General features: G+C 38.2%; 1 protein-coding gene across 1 annotated transcript in view; it reads left to right on the forward strand.

Moving 5' to 3' along the window:
• RAD54B (RAD54 homolog B (S. cerevisiae)) overlaps positions 1 to 16,144 on the forward strand; it is a 99,185-nt gene that overhangs the window by 60,205 nt on the left and 22,836 nt on the right. The window contains 4 exon segments of the mRNA XM_021706602.1: positions 761 to 1,042; positions 4,471 to 4,633; positions 8,535 to 8,760; positions 9,372 to 9,579. Of these exon segments, the coding sequence (XP_021562277.1) occupies positions 761 to 1,042; positions 4,471 to 4,633; positions 8,535 to 8,760; positions 9,372 to 9,579 (879 nt within the window).

Raw genomic sequence — 16,144 nt, forward strand, 5'->3', positions numbered from 1 at the left:
GAGTCTCACTCTGTCACCCAGACTGGAGTGCAGTGGCCGCTCCCGGCCACCGCAGCCTCGACCTGCTGGGCTCCGGCGATCCTTCCGCCTCAGCCTTCCAAGTAGCCGGAATTACAGGCGTGCGCTGCCACGCCCGGCTGATTTTTTTATTTATTGTAGAGATGAGGTCTCGCTGCCCAGGCAGGTCTCGAACCCGCGGGCTCAGGCAATCCACTCACCTCAGCCTCCCAAAGGCGCGGGATTACAGGCTGAGCCACCGAGCCCAGCTACAACTATATTTTTAACTTTAATATCTTATGTGGAACTGTAAGTACCAGCTTTGGTAGCAGCAACTTTTATTGATAATTCTCCTTCACATTTTCATCTGTTTCTAAGTGAAATTAGAGATATCATAGTGTTTCTCTAGTTTATTTACAAGAAAGGAGGTTTTATATAGCCTATCAAATTATTTTTTGGCTTAATTTTTCCAGAAAAGAGATGACAACACTATAAAGAGTATAATAGACTTTAATAACTCAAAAAAGTTCTTTCTATCTCTAAAGCATGGCTAATTTTTATAGGTGTATTATTTCTTCTGAATTTTAGTGGGTTTTTTTTTAACTAAAATGATAAATTATGTTTTCATTTGGGCTAATGTGTTATACAAGACTTACATCAAAGCACAGTTTCCATTTTGAACAGTTATAGGAAGGTGACTATATTATCATCTTAGAGTGTCATTTAATTCAATTTATTTATTTTTTTCTTTCTCAACTTAAAGGCATTGGATATAAATTCAAAGAATTTGAAAAGATTGAAGTGGGTCAAACACTGATGATTTGTGGAAAAGAAATAGAAGTCATGGGTATAATTTCTCCAGAGGATTTCAGCAGTGGCAGGTGTTTTCAGCTTGGAGGAGGAAGTCCTGCTATCTCAAATTCTTCTCAGGCTCTCAGAAAATGTTTCTCCAACCCTTTCAAAAGAGTCTGTAAACCAGGTTCAAAGGAAAATAGACAGAATGACTTCCAAAGTTGCAAACCACGCCATGACCCATATACACCAAGTAAGATTTTGAAAATAATTTTAATATCCTGTTTTTATAGTCAAAAGATTGTTGGAATGTGAATTTGACATTTAAATTTTGTTTGAAAGTTTTGGGTGAAATACACATTATTCAGATATACAGTCTGACAAAAGGAATAATGTTAAAGTCAAATCGCAATATAGTTTGGGAATTATTTCATATCTAAATGTATAATCCCAAGAATATAGTAATTAGAATACTATGCATGTGCTGAGGGAAACGTATCTAAATTTGAGATTAAACATGCACACACACATGTATAACTTTGAATAAAGTTTGACATGTTTAGTAAGGAGGAAAATCAGTAAATTTATGAATCAGGATTATGATTATACTGCTAGTTTGAGGGCTATATACCTTTATCACAGGCACTAGTGTACTGATATATTTAATGGTGAGATGTCATACAAATAATTAAAATTTTACTGGGGAACGTTCAATTCAGTCAATTCTATCAGTTAATTTTCACATTGATGAATCTAATTTTAAAAATCACGTTAAAAAAATGAAACTTGCCAGGCACGGTTTCTCATACCTGTAATCCCAGCATTTTGTGAGGCCAAGGTGGAAGATTTGCTTGAGCCCAGGTGTTTAAGACCAGCCTAGGCAACATAGTGAAATCTCATCTCTTTAAAAAAAAAAATTCAACATTTTGCCAGTCGTGGTGGTGTGCATCTATAGTCTCAGTTACTCTAGTCCCAGCTACACCAGTTGCTGAGATTGAAGGATTGCCTGAGTCCAGGAGGTCGAAGCTGTAGTGAGCTGCGACTATGCCACTGCACTTCATCCTGGGTGACAAGAATGAGATCCTGACTCAAAAAAAGAAAATTCCTAATTCTATACTAGCTTATCACAAAGAGTGGAAGCTTATGGTTATGAATTTTATGTTTTACTTTTTTTTTTTTCTTTAAGAGTGAGAGTCTCACTCTGTTGCCCAAGCTAGAGTACAATAGCTATCCATAGGTGGGATCACAGTGTACTGCAGCCTGGAACTTCTGGGCCCAAGTGGTCCTCTCACCGCAGACTCGAGTAGCTGAGACTAGAGGCATGAGCCACTGAGTTCAGCCCCGCCTTCTCTTTATTCTCCTTTCTCTTTGTATCTCCTATTACACAACAGAGGGTTGTGGGGAATCTGAAAAAAATACTCTGCTTAAAGACCTGAGTTAGAGTCATGGTTTTGCCACTCAATCAACTTGTTATTTGACTTCTTGAAGGTAGTTGCTAACTTTACCAATGTTTTGCTTCCTTATGTGTAAAATGGAGATGCTAATAACCTCCACAGAGGTTTATTTATTTGAGTAGGACTCTCCCTCTGTTGCCCAGGCTAGAGTGCAGTGGATGCTCATGACTCACTGCAGCCTTCACGTCCTGGGCTTAGGTGATCCTTCCTCCTGTACCTCCTGAGTAGCTGGGACTCCAGGTGCACACTACCATGTGGGACTCCAGGTACACACCACTTTGACTGGCTATTTTTTTTTTTTTTTGATAGCGATGAGGTCTTGCTATGTTGCCTATGCTGGTCTCAAACTCCTGGGCTCAAGCAGTCCCCTTGCCTTGGCCTCCCAAAGTGCTAAGAACTACAAGCATGAGTCTGTACTCAGCCTATTATTTATTTTTTTAATATATTTTTATTTTTAGAGACAGGGTCTTACTATGTTGCCTAGGCTGATCTCGAGCTCTAAGACTCTAATTATCCCCCTGCCTCAGCCTCCATAAGGGCTAGGATTACAGGCTTGAGCCACTGCGCCCAGCCCTAAGGTTTGGATTGCCTAGTATATGCTCTGTCCATTAAGTACATGTTGAATGAGTGAGTAAATGAAAAGTTTTATTGGGGCACTTATGTGTGTAGGTGTATGTATATGTAAAAGTATATGTATGTGTACTTGTGAAGTATATTAGTGTTTGTATATATGGAATATATAACTGTGTATACATATACATATATATATATGGAAGCACTTTGTATAAATAGTACATGGTTGATTATTCTCATATATTTATCTTATTATGCCAATAATAGCATAAGGTTGTAGACTTAAAACTAATGCATGTGAGATTTTGTTGCTAGTACATGGTACCTCATCATTGTCAATGAACATAAAGAGGCATCTTAAAATTTGAACTTGTGTCTTGCTATTGTGGCTGTTTAGTTTTCTCTTTCTTGAAAATGTGTCTTTTGTTAGATGACTTATGATCCTGCAGTCCTTCTTGCTTGAGCAGTATGTGACTTTTCACCTCTTTTTTTTTTTTATTTTTTATCTTGCCGTCTTTTTTAAAAGACAGAAGAAAAATGGAACCCATTTCTTTGTTTAAATCCATAAGGAGTACACTCTTGCTTTGCTACAGGGATATAGAGAAAAGCCAAGGACTAAATTTTCTGTTTTCACTTCCTAATTCCCTGCCTAATAGGAAATGTTTCTTTCAGTTATTCAGAAATGTGGAAGATCCACAGTTGTCCTCTGGGTAATTGCTAATGGTAAACATGACCAAACTCTTATTCCTATGATAATATATTTCCACAGTGTTGGATATATTTTAGATCTACTGGAACCTATTTTTAATCTCCCCTTCTCATTTCCATGTCCTTCTCTTTTTTCTCTTTGTGTATTTATTTTTTTATCTCATTCAATTTTTAACCATGATGTAGACATGCTAATATAGCCCCAAAATAATTTTGATGGGTTTATTATCTGATTTCTGATTTATTGAGACCTACCTTCTAGTTGTATTTGATTTTATCTTTTAGAGTTATATTTTTGTAAATCTTTTAAAGTGTGTGAGCATATTTCTAAATAATTACATTGTTATTCCATGGTTACTTCATGCTGCTTTAAAAAGGTTCATGAACTTGACTTTTATGAACATAGTTCACTTCAAACAAATAATGATGCCCAAGTCAGCGGAAAATTTATCATACTTTCTCAGTTCTGATTAACAGGAGTAATGGTATTATTAGTGAGTATAGAAGTGAAAAGATAGAGAGAGCCTGTGTGTTAAGTTTGGGGAGGCTTTTCAGAATGAGAAGCTGTGAGCATTGGAAAACGCATCTTGGCAAAATTCCAGCCTGTGCTTTCAGTTGGAAATAGTTCTCTTTGCTCTGAATAATGAACTATTGAATGTTGTGGCTTACTGAATTCCTTAGTAGACAATAGTGAATATCAGTGGTTTCGAAGTACTTTTGGGCATATGAAGTTTGAAAGGCTCTTTAATTCTTCTCATGTAATCTTATATCGGTAAGGCATGAGATTTTACTCTTTAATTTTGTGCCCTTGCAAAATTTTGGACTTTTGTTGACTAGAAATGATGGCAAACTGTTTTATCTTAGGAGTAATGAAAACAAGATAATGTTAGTTGTTGACAAAATGAATTACAATACATTTATAATTGCATATTTACCATTTTTTCAGATTCCCTCGTTATGCCACGGCCAGATAAGAATCACCAGTGGATGTTCAATAAGACCTGTTTCCCTCTTGTGGATGTAGTGATAGATCCTCACCTTGTGTGTCATCTTCGACCACATCAGAAAGAAGGAATCATATTCCTTTATGAATGTGTGATGGGAATGAGGTAGGAAATAAATAATTATTTTAGTGTAATGTGAATTTTGATTTAACCTGCAACATCATAATAGTTTTCTAGAAAAGCCTGATATAATGAGTCTCGAGGATACACCATGAACTTTAATTGGTAAGAAAGATGAATAGTACTAAATATGTGCATTTATTTCAAAAGTGGTTCTTGATAGGTGTCATGTGTCAGACATATGGCTAAGAGGTGGGAATACAGAGTCCTTACTCTGAAGTGTCTTATGCAGTATTTGAGTAAGTACATAAATATAGCTGATCTTAATGTGGTACAATAAGAGCTCACTATCAGTACAATTGAGGGTCATGGGAGCGAGGATTTTAATTCTGGTTATGTGAATTGTGTTTTGCTTTTTTTTTTTTTTTTTTTTTTTTTGAGTTGGAGTCTCACTCTATTACCCAGGCTGGAACACAGTGGGACACTTATGGCTACCACAGCCTCGACTTTCTGGGCTCAGGTGATCCTTCTGCGTCAACCTTCCAAGTAGCTGGAACTACAGGCATGTGCCACCATACTACCACACTCAGCTAATTTCTTGATTTATTGTAGAGATGAGGTCTCGCCAAATTGTCCAGACTGGTCTCGAACCCTTGGGCTCAGGCAGTCCTCTTGCCTAGGCCTCCCAAAGTGCTGGGATTATAGATGTGAGCCACCGTGCTTGGCTGCTTTGTTTTTAAATGCTGAGGCCCTTGATTTTTAAATTTGTCATTTAAAGGTAGTTAGAAATATAATTCACCCCAACTCTATAAGAACTCCTTGAATGATGCCAGGTTAAGGGAATACTATCTCCTAGAAACTTAAAACTTAGACTTAAATTTGTTCTTTCTTTTGGAGATTTTATCTCAGTTGGTCTGGGAATCATTTTCATTTTCTACTCAATGCCTATAATCCCAGCATTTTGGGAGGTGGAGGCTAGAGGATTGCCAGAGTCCAGGGGTTCGAGACCAGCCTGGACAACTTGGTGAGACCTCGTGTCTACAATCAATCAATTAGCTGGACATCGTGGTGCATGCCTGTAGTTCCAACAACTTGGAAGGCTGAGCAGAAGGATCACCTGGACCCAGCAGGTCGAGGCTGCGGTGGCCATGAACATGCCACTGCATTCGAGCCTGAATGACAGAGTGGGACTCCTACTCAAAAAACTCAAAAAACAAAAATAACCTAATTTCTTCTTTCTCACCTTCTGAATCTAATCAAACCTGAACTTTTAATTATTTTAACCTCTTAATATCATTTGAGTCCTCATCTTTTCTGGCTCCCACTGCAGCCAGAAAAGTAACTGAAGTCATAAAAATAGTAACTGAAGTCATAAAAATACCACATTTTCTCTGTACGATTGCAGTGACTCCTAACTTGTATTCTGCTTCTGGTGCTTCTCAAATCAGTTCATTCAGAGAGTCTCAGAGCAGTCTTTCCCCATCTGTGATCCCAGCTCCATTGATAGTATATGGAATTATTTTTAGGGGACAAATGGATAAGCCCTGTTTTTTAATTTTAATAGTAGTGTATTTAGTTAATGTATTATTAGAGAAATAGCACATCACACTTTTGATTTCACAGATAAATTATACTTAGAAAGAGCTTTTATTTTTTGAGACAGGATTTCACTCTGTCACCCAGGCTGGAGTGCAATGGCATGATCACTGTAGCTTTGACCTCTTGGGTTCAGACAATCCTTCTGTCTCACTCTCCTAAATAGCTGGGGCTACAGGCACACATTATGACATCTGGCTCATTTAAAAATTTTTTTATGGAGTTGAGGTCTCACCATGTTGCCTCATCTAGTCTCTAACTTCTGTGCTCAAGTAGTCCTCCCACCTTGGCCTCCCAAAATGCTGAGATTACAGGTGTGAGCCACCAAGCCCAGCCAGAAAGAGTCTTCTTTACAAATAAGTTTAAGTTAAAAAATGAATTGATTTAAAAAAACCAAAAAACGTAATAACAGAGTATCACATATATGGCAAAAAATTGTAATGGTAGTCATGAAATACTGATGTTTGGGAGATACTGATCTATAAGATACTGTCTAAGCTTTCAAGGATAATTATCCTCATCTTTCATCTTCTGCTTCCCTTGCCAGCTTCATAATTTTCAATCTAAGCTCCAACTTTATTAGTGTAGTACTTCTTACTTACCCTTTAAAATTCTGCTCAAGATATATCTTCTCAGGAAAACCTTCCTGCTTGTTACCGTCCCTCCACTTTAAAAGGATGGATCTCTTTTTTCTCTGTATCTTATTCGGCTGGCATTTGGTCCTGCATTGGCAAATTGTTGATCTAAAACGGTGATAGTGGCTGTAATTCATCTTTGTAATTTTTCCTCTATACCTTGAAATGGAAAACACAAAATTGAATATTGGTTCTTATTTCTACTAAAAAGAAATACAGCTAACAAACTACAACTGACCCTTGAACAACTTGAGAAATAGGGGCACTCAACACCCCCCGACAGTAAAAAATCTGCATGTAACTTTTGACTCCCGAGAATCTTAACTAATAACCCCTTATTGACTGGAGGTCTTACTTATAACATAAACACTTGACTAACAGATGCTTTTGTATGTTACTTGTATATTATACTGCATTCTTACAATAAAGTAAGCTAGGGAAAAGAAAATGTTATTAAGAAAATTATAAGAAGGAGAAAATATATTTGTTATATATTAAGTGGAAGTGGATCATCATAAAGGTCTTCATTCTCATTGTCTTAATGTTGAGTAGACTGAGGAAGAAAAGGAAGAGGGGTTGGTCTTGCTGCGTCAAGCTGGCAGAAGCTGAAGAAGTGAAGGAGATGGAAGAGGAGGCAGGGAGGCAGGCACCCTTTTGTGTAACTTTTATTGAAAAAAATTCATGTATAAGGTATATCTGCACAGTTTGAACTTGTGTTTTTTGGTAATATCCTAATTCCCTTGGACTTAATTTTTAAATATTTACAACATGTATATCTAAGGTCTTTAAAATTTTATAGTAATGTAAAAATACATGGTCATATTAATAATATTCATACTAACATTTAATTTTGCATCGCATCAATATCTATAGGATAACATACTGTTACTAAGTGATCTGTATTAGATTACGAATTTGGTGTTTAATTTGTTTTACAGTACAGTAGTTTTGTTGAGGACTTCATCTGCTGACAGAGAATCATGAAATACAGTTCAGTAGATCCTGTTGATTAAGGTTATAATATATTTTAACCTGTCTGACATCTGAAATGGAACAGAATTGCTCAAGTGTTAGTGATGAGAAATACAGTTATAGTTAAATTATCCAAATGCAGATATTAAATTGGGTTTTTTTTCTAGCCTCTATATTTGTGCATATAACAGTAACAAATGATTTAGATTCAACTCTCTAATTTCAGATTTATGTTTTGGTAATTTAGTTGACAATACAGAATGGATATAATTATTAAAGATGCAAAAAGAAATGTGTTGTAAATCAACCGAATGAGCTGGGCTTGGTGGCTCAGCCTGTAATCCCGTGCCTTTGGGAGGCTGAGGTGAGTGGATTGCCTGAGCCCGCAGGTTCGAGACCCACCTGGGCAACTTGGCGAGACCTCATCTCTACAATAAATCAAAAAATTAGCTGGGTGTGGTAGCACGCGGCTGTAGTTCCAGCTACTTAGAAGGCTGAGGCGGAAGGATTGCCGGAGCCCAGCAGGTCAAGTCTGCAGTGGCCAGGAGTGGCCACTGCACTCCAGTCTAGGTGACAGAGTGAGACTCCAACTCAAAAAAAAAAAAAAAAAAATCAGCCGAATGAAATACTGAAAGAGTTTTCAGTGTCATATTTATGATATATCAGTTTTTGGCTCTTCATAATATTAAGGGTATAAAATATTTTCCTATTATGATTAAAAAAAGTAAAATTATTTCTAACAGAATGAATGGCAGATGTGGAGCTATTCTTGCTGATGAAATGGGTTTAGGGAAAACATTGCAATGCATTTCGCTCATCTGGACCCTACAGTATCAGGGACCCTATGGAGGCAAGCCAGTAATAAAGAAGACTCTTATTGTCACACCTGGAAGCTTGGTGAATAATTGGAGGAAAGAATTTCAAAAATGGCTAGGAAATGAAAGGATCAAGGTATTTACTGTTGATCAGGTAAGAGACTTAAAAGTTTAAGTTTAATTATTTAAAAAATCTCTAGCTTTTCAAATCAGTAATTCAATTTTGACCTTTTAACTTCCCAATCCCTCTGCACAAAAATGTAACGTTGGCTTACATTTTGGTTTTAAGTTGTTATGGATTGAATGTTTGTCCCCCAAATTCATAAGTTGAATCCCTAACTTTCAATATAGTGGTCCTAGGAGGTGGGGTCATAGGGAGGTCATCAGGTCTAGATAAGGTTATGAGAGTGGAGCCCAGCGATAGGATTAGTGCCTTTGTAAGAAGAGAAGGAGACAGCAGAGCTGCTTTTCTCCACCATGTGAGGATACAGCAAGAAAGCATCTCTCTGCAAACCAGGAAGAGGCCTCTCACCAGAACCCAACCATGCCTAGTACCCTGATCTTAGACTTCCCAGCCACCAGAGGTATGAGAAATGGATGTCTGTTGTTTAAGCCACTCAGTCTATGGCAATTTGTTATACCAGCCTGAGCTAAGAAAAAACTTGTTGCAATATTTGGTGAATTACTGTCAGGAACATGGAGCTTAAATTTGATATCACATAGTTTCTGCTCATTATTTGTTGAATATTATCTTTTTTCCCTCAGGACCACAAAGTTGAAGAATTCATCAAATCTACACTTTATTCTGTTCTTATCATCAGTTATGAAATGTTACTTCGTTCCCTGGATCAAATTAAGACTATAAAATTTGATCTTCTAATCTGTGATGAGGGTCATCGTTTGAAGAACAGTTCCATTAAGACTACTGCAGCCCTCATTAGCCTCTCTTGTGAGAAAAGAATAATTCTAACTGGTCAGTATTCACTTTTGGGGAAGATATGTCGGAATTTTTGCCAGATGAATAAATCTTGTAATATGATGCTTGACATCTAAAGAAGTGGTGTTGGATGGAATTCATACTAACAAGCCTGAGTTGACGCTATGTAACTTTCTGAAGCCCAGATTTTGGTTGTTTTGAGAATAAACACAGTGGTATCATGGCAAAGGAATTTAGGAGATATGGATGAACTGCCTGTGCTTGGTGTTTGAGTCTTAACATTTACAGCTGTTCAACTTTGGAGAAGTTACTTAACACCTCTGTGCATCAATTTTCTTATCTGTGAAATAGAGATAGCAACTTCATATAGCTGTTGTGATCTAACTTTGTACAGCTGTTGTGAGGGTCAAAGAGTTAATCCATGTAAAGTTCTTAGAAGACTACCTGACACATGGTAAGTGTTAAATAAGTATCAGTTGTTTTTATAAGTATGTGCTACATGTGCATGGTTTATTGCTGGCCTAAGCTTCTGGCCTAGACTGTCTGGAAAGTTGGGATGGATCATGTATAAATACCAGAATCTTTTTTGTACCTTTTTAACTTAAGGCCTAGACTAGAGTCAAATCTGGTAACTCAATCTAACTTTTCTTCCATACTCACCTTGGTCTTGTGTGGCTCTTCTAATTTGCCATTCTGGCAGCAGAAGAAAGAAGATATTGTATTCACTACTAATATTCACAAGCCCTTCATTTTAAAATTTATTATTTTTTTTTTAGATTTAAAGGGGTATATATGCAGGTTTGTTACATAGGTATATTGCATGTTGGTGAGGTTTGGGCTTCTGTCGAGCCCATCACTCTTTCACCCAGGTCGTGGGCAAGGTACCCAATGGGTGGTTTTTCAACCCTTAACTCCCTCCCTGCTTTCCCCTTTTAGGAATCCCCAATGTCTGTTGTTCCCATCCTTATGCCTGTGTGTATTCAATGTTTCACTTCCACTTATAAGAGAGAACATTCAGTATTCAGTTTTTAGTTTCTGTGATAATTTGCTTAGAACAATAGTCTCCAGCTATATATGTGTTGCTGTAAAGGTTATGATTTTGTTCCTTCTGTTTGTTTGTTTGTTGAGTTGGAGTTTCACTCTGTCACCCAGGTTGGAGGACAGTGGCATGCTCCTGGCCACCGCAGCCTCGACCTTCTGGGCTCAGGCGATCCTTCCACCTCAGCCTTCCAAGTAACTGGAACTATAGGCACGCACCACCATGCCTGGCTAACTTTTTGATTTATTGTAGAGATGAGGTCTTGCCAAGTTGCCCGGGCTGGTCTTGAACCCGTGAGCTCAGACAATCCTCTCACCTCGGCCTCCCAAAGTGCTGGGATTATAGGTATGAGCCACTGTGTCCAGCCTTACTTATTTATTTTAATTTATTTTTTATTTTATTTTGTTTTTTTGAGTCAGAGTCTTCTCTCTGTCACCCAGGCTGGAGTGCAGTGGCACGCTCCCAGCCACCACAGCCTCGACCTACTGGACTCAGGTGATCCTTCTGCCTCAGCCTTCTAATTAGCTGGAACCTCAGGTATGCACCACCATGCCCAGCTAACTTTTTGATTTACTATAGAGACGAGGCTGGTCTTGAATTCCTGGGCTTAGACAGTCCTCTTATCTCAGCCTCCCAAAGTGCTGGTATTACAGGCATGAGCCACCATGCCCGGCTGATTTTGTTCTTTCTTATACACGTCCTCTGTTTTCTACTCAGGGCTCCGTTTTCCTACCATCTTCTACCCTTTTGGAAGGAATGGGCAGGGCATGATTATTCTTAATACATCATCATCTCCTATGTCATTTTGTCCTTCATGTACCCTTTATGCATGTCAAGGTCTTCTCTGAAGTTAAAATGAGGAGCAAGTAGTGTGACCAACAACTTTTTTCTCCTTCCTATGGTAGAGTGAAATATGCCTTAGAACAACAGAGAAAACTCCCCCACTTCTGTTCTTACTGAGTTGGGGTGGGGAGAGTACCCGTCTTTATGTCATTCATAATCATTTTACTTTCATCTTGTGTGGGAGGGTTGTATTAATCATTATCAAAAGTGATTGTTAATATCTGTGCTTTTAAAAAATTTTTGAAATGTTAAATGACCTTTGTATTTTTTGAATTTAGTCACTTAAAGATGATAAGGATAAAAAGGGCTGGGATCAAACTTTATAGTTACTTATATCCCTAAGATTTAGTAGATGCTTAACAAATGTTTGTTAATAATAGTGATGTGGAAACTAGAAAAACTGGTGTTGAATACTTATAAAATGCTATTTTTAAAGAAAAAAATGAGTTGAGGAAATAAAAACCATAATCTAGGTATTCTCAATTATAAGTAAATACTAATTTAACCAGCATTCCAAATTAAACTTAATCTGCAGTAGAAAACTGGTGAAGGACTTTATCGAAAAGGAATGCCCCGATGACGCCTAGGGAGATAGTTTCATTTGAGGCATTAACATTGTTCCCTGTATCCTTACTTTGTCAGTCTTAGCTTGTTTCTGTTTTCCTGTCCTTGTCACTTCTACCCCCGAGCTATGAATTTAGGAAAAAACCAGCATTAACTAACTTATAGCTGGTTTTTATCTTAGAATTGCGTAAATGAACTCTTTGCTTTTACAGTGGTGGGATATTTTACTCCTGAGATAATGTGTTCTTTATTATGAAAATACATGTGCTATGTGTATGATAGATACTCAATAACTACTTAAGAATCAAATGAAAGGAATTTTGATTTTGTTTCATGGTATTGTTTAGCCCAGTGCTGTGGAGAACATTCAGTTAAAACTTACTGAAAAATGTTAGGACTTAGTTTGATGCATAGAGGTATATTAGTCTGCTAGGACTTCTATAACAAAAGAACACAGACTGGGTAGCCTAAACAACAGAAATTTATTTTCTCACAGTTTGGAGGCTGGAAGTCTGAGATCAAGGTGTCAGCAGGTTTGGTTTCTCTTGAGATCTTCCCCTTGGGTTCCAGACACCAGCCTTCTCCCTGTGTCCTCATGTACACTGTCCTCTGTGCATATATATCCCTGGTGTATCTCTTTCTTCTTAAAAGGACACCAGTCATATTGGATTAGAGCCCCACCCTTGAGACCTTATTTTCCTCAGTTACCTTCTTAACTTAATCTGCAGTAGAAAATTAAAGGTTTTGTTTCCAAATATAGCCATGTTGGGGGTTAGGGTTTCAACATATGAATATTAGGGGGACACAATTCAGTCCATAACAAAGGATGGATGATTATTACAAGATGTTGGATGCCCTCTCATTAATATCATAAACAAGGTAAATACGAGCTTTGAAGCAAAATTCTTATTAAAGACGGAAAACTTAAAAACACACATTGCTATATTATAGCATGCTTAGAAACTACAGAACAGTTGGGCTCGGTGGCTCAACCTGTAATCCCAGCGCTTTGGGAGGCCGAGGTGAGTGGATTGCCTGAGCCCGCGGGTTTGAGACCCGCCTGAGCAACTTGGTGAGACCTCATCTCTACAATAAATCAAAAATTAGCCGGGTGTGGTAGCGCGCGCCTGTAGTTCCAGCTGCTTGGAAGGCTGAGGTGGAAGGATCGCCAGAGCCCAGCAGGTCGAGGCTGCGGTGGCCGGGAGTGGCCACTGCACTCCAGTGTGGGCGACAGAGTGAGACTCCAACGCAAAAAAAAGAAACTACAGAACAGATATCATCTTCTAACCTTACGTCCTTAATTGTTAGCATTTTGACATATTTTCTCTTCATACATACGGAGAGGATGTATACATATTTCTTTATTCTTTATGTATACATATAAAATACCACTTTTTCTTACACATAATGTAGAAAGAGGCATATTTAATGTAAATATTTTCCTATGACATTACATAATCTTTAAAGCTAGGTTTACTATTTGACATTAGTTTGTTTCTAATTCTTTACTGTTATAAGTAATATGATGAATGTCTACAAGCATATAGTTTTTCTGCATAGATTCCTAGAAGTGGGATTAGAGAATCTAAAGGAAAAATATAAGTATGAATATATATATAAAGATATCTCAGTGCTTTTTATGGATGTAACAGGAGGATATAGATGTAAATTATTTTTATTTTTATTTTTGAGTTGGAGTCTCACTGTGAACCCGCAGGCTCAGGCAATCTACTCACCTCAGCCTCCCAAAGGCGCGGGATTACAGGCTGAGCCACCGAGCCCAGTGATGTAAATTATTTATAGTGTTCTAGTACTTGGGTTGAGTGGTAGATTTATGTCTTTTCTTAAAAAATAAGGCAAAACCAAAAAACAAAGAAAAAGGTTTTCTTTGGGACTAGGTAGAGAAGAGAAAGATTCCTTTTATTTTTCTACAGGTTTCTCTTCCATAGGCTTGAAAATAGTTTTAGTAAACACAGCAACTTAATTTGAAAATATTTCCTTTTTTTTTGGTCACAGGACATTGCTGCTCTGTTTTACTAACATTAAGTTATTTAGCTGCTTCTTCAGATTTTACCTCGTTTAGAATTAGAGAAGAACAAATTGGGGACCAAACTACCTCCAGAAAACAATGTGATAAGCTCTTAAAATGATGCCATTATATTATACTGTTGACTCTCTTGTAGCCACATGCCTCTTTTCTTCTCCCCCCTCACCTTACTCTTTTTTCCTTCTTATTTTCTGCCCTAATTTTTTTTACTTATGCCCTTGTTGTCTACTTTTCATCTTTTTTCCAGTTTTGTTTTCACCTCTCCCCCTTGCATGCCAGTTGGGAAGATTTCAGATGCAGGTGACAGATATCTGAATAAAATGTGTTTATTCTTTTGTTTTTTGAATTGTAGTCTCACTCTTGTTACCCACGCTGGAGCACAGTGGCATGCTCATGGCCACTGCAGCCTCGACATGCTGGGCATAGGCAATCCTTCCGCTTTGGCCTTCCAAGTAACTGGAACTATAGATGCACGCCACCACTGGCTAGTTTTTGTGATTTATTGTAAAGACGAGGTCTCACCAAGTTGCCCAGACTGGCATCGAACCCCAGGCTCAGGCAATCCTATCGCCTTGGCCTCCCAAAGTGCTGGGATTGCAGGCTGAGCCACAGCTCCCAGCAAATGTGTTTATTTCACATACCTGGAAGTCTAAGGGAAGGTCAGGCTCCAGCAACTCGATGTTGTCATAAAGGATTTCCATCCACTGCTCTGCTGTGTTTGATGTTGACTTCATCCTCAGCCTGGTAGCAGGTGACTGTAGCAGTTCCAGACATTGTAGCTAGATGTGGTGACAGCCAGAGGAGAACAGGGTTGACTTTTCTTGTTTTCCTGTCTTTGAGGGTGAGGAAGCTTTCCCAGGAGCCCCTCCCTGATACCTTCTTTTGTCTTATTAGCCAGCTTGGGTCACATGCTGCTGCTGGAACCTGGTGGTACACTTCCTGGCTTCCCTTTTCTAGGCAGTTGCACCCTTCCCTTAGCTACTGGGACTATTGGTTAAACAACTCATGGCCCCTTCCTTTTCTGAAGAATTATCTTTGGTTGAAGGAGAGCTGCTTTTCTCCTCTTTAGTTTGTACTCAGTGATTAACTGATGTAGGGGTAAGCAACAAATGCTAGCCCCCCTGCCTCAGGGTAAGTTCAAGACCAACTTTATGGTGTTATTTGTGCTCTGGAACTCTCTATAATTCAACTCAAGCTAAATTATAGCTGAGGCCATTCTTGCTTAGTTTCTTCCCCTTCCATTTTCAGATCCATTATTCTCTTTCTTCCGAGAGCGCTCCTACAAATCATTTGTAACCAAATTGCAGTCTCAGACTCTGTTTCCAATGAACCTAGTCTAAGACACAAACCCTTTCCTATATCAGTCATTGGCAAAGCAGGGGATAGAACTACCATAACTGCCTTGATTAATCATTTGGGATTGGATGATTGTGTGAAAGCTAACCACAGTGATTCTTATATTTTCCTTTCCCTTCTCTCCCCTTTGCCTTTTCTATTCTCCTTATCTTTATTCATTATCATCATGTATATTCTTTTAAAGGCTTAACAAAATACATACCAACATAAATATATTTTCTCTAATTCTTTCAATAAAGCATTTACAATTTAGAACTGACTAGATGTGTTAAATTTTAAAAATTAGCAATCATTGGTTCAAACTGGCAGGGAACCCATTAAGTTTTCTTTTTCTTTTCTTTTTTTTTTTTGAGTTGGAGTCTTACTCTGTCACCCAAGCTGGAGTGCAGTGGCACACTCATGGCCACCGCAGCCTCCACCTGCTGGACTCAGGTGATCCTTTCGCCTCAGCCTTCCAAGTGGCTGGAACTACAGGCACACGCCACTATGCCTGGCTAATTTTTTGATTTATTGTAGAGATAAGGTCTTGCCAAGTTGCCCAGGCTGGTTTTGAATCCCTGAGCTCTGACAATCCTCTCACCTCAGCCTCCCAAAGTGCTGGGATTACAGGCTTGAGCCACCACGTCCATTAAGTTTTAGGGAGGTGGTCATTAAATTCCTTGATGTTATAAAATTTATGTCATCTATGTTAATGAAGTTAATGAATTTTTATTTATTTTTTTACATTATATTTATATCTTTGGACAACTTTT

Source organism: Carlito syrichta, unplaced genomic scaffold (assembly GCF_000164805.1).
Source record: "Carlito syrichta isolate Samal-C Ts95f unplaced genomic scaffold, Tarsius_syrichta-2.0.1 Scaffold315806, whole genome shotgun sequence".
Taxonomy (NCBI): Eukaryota; Metazoa; Chordata; class Mammalia; order Primates; family Tarsiidae; genus Carlito; species Carlito syrichta.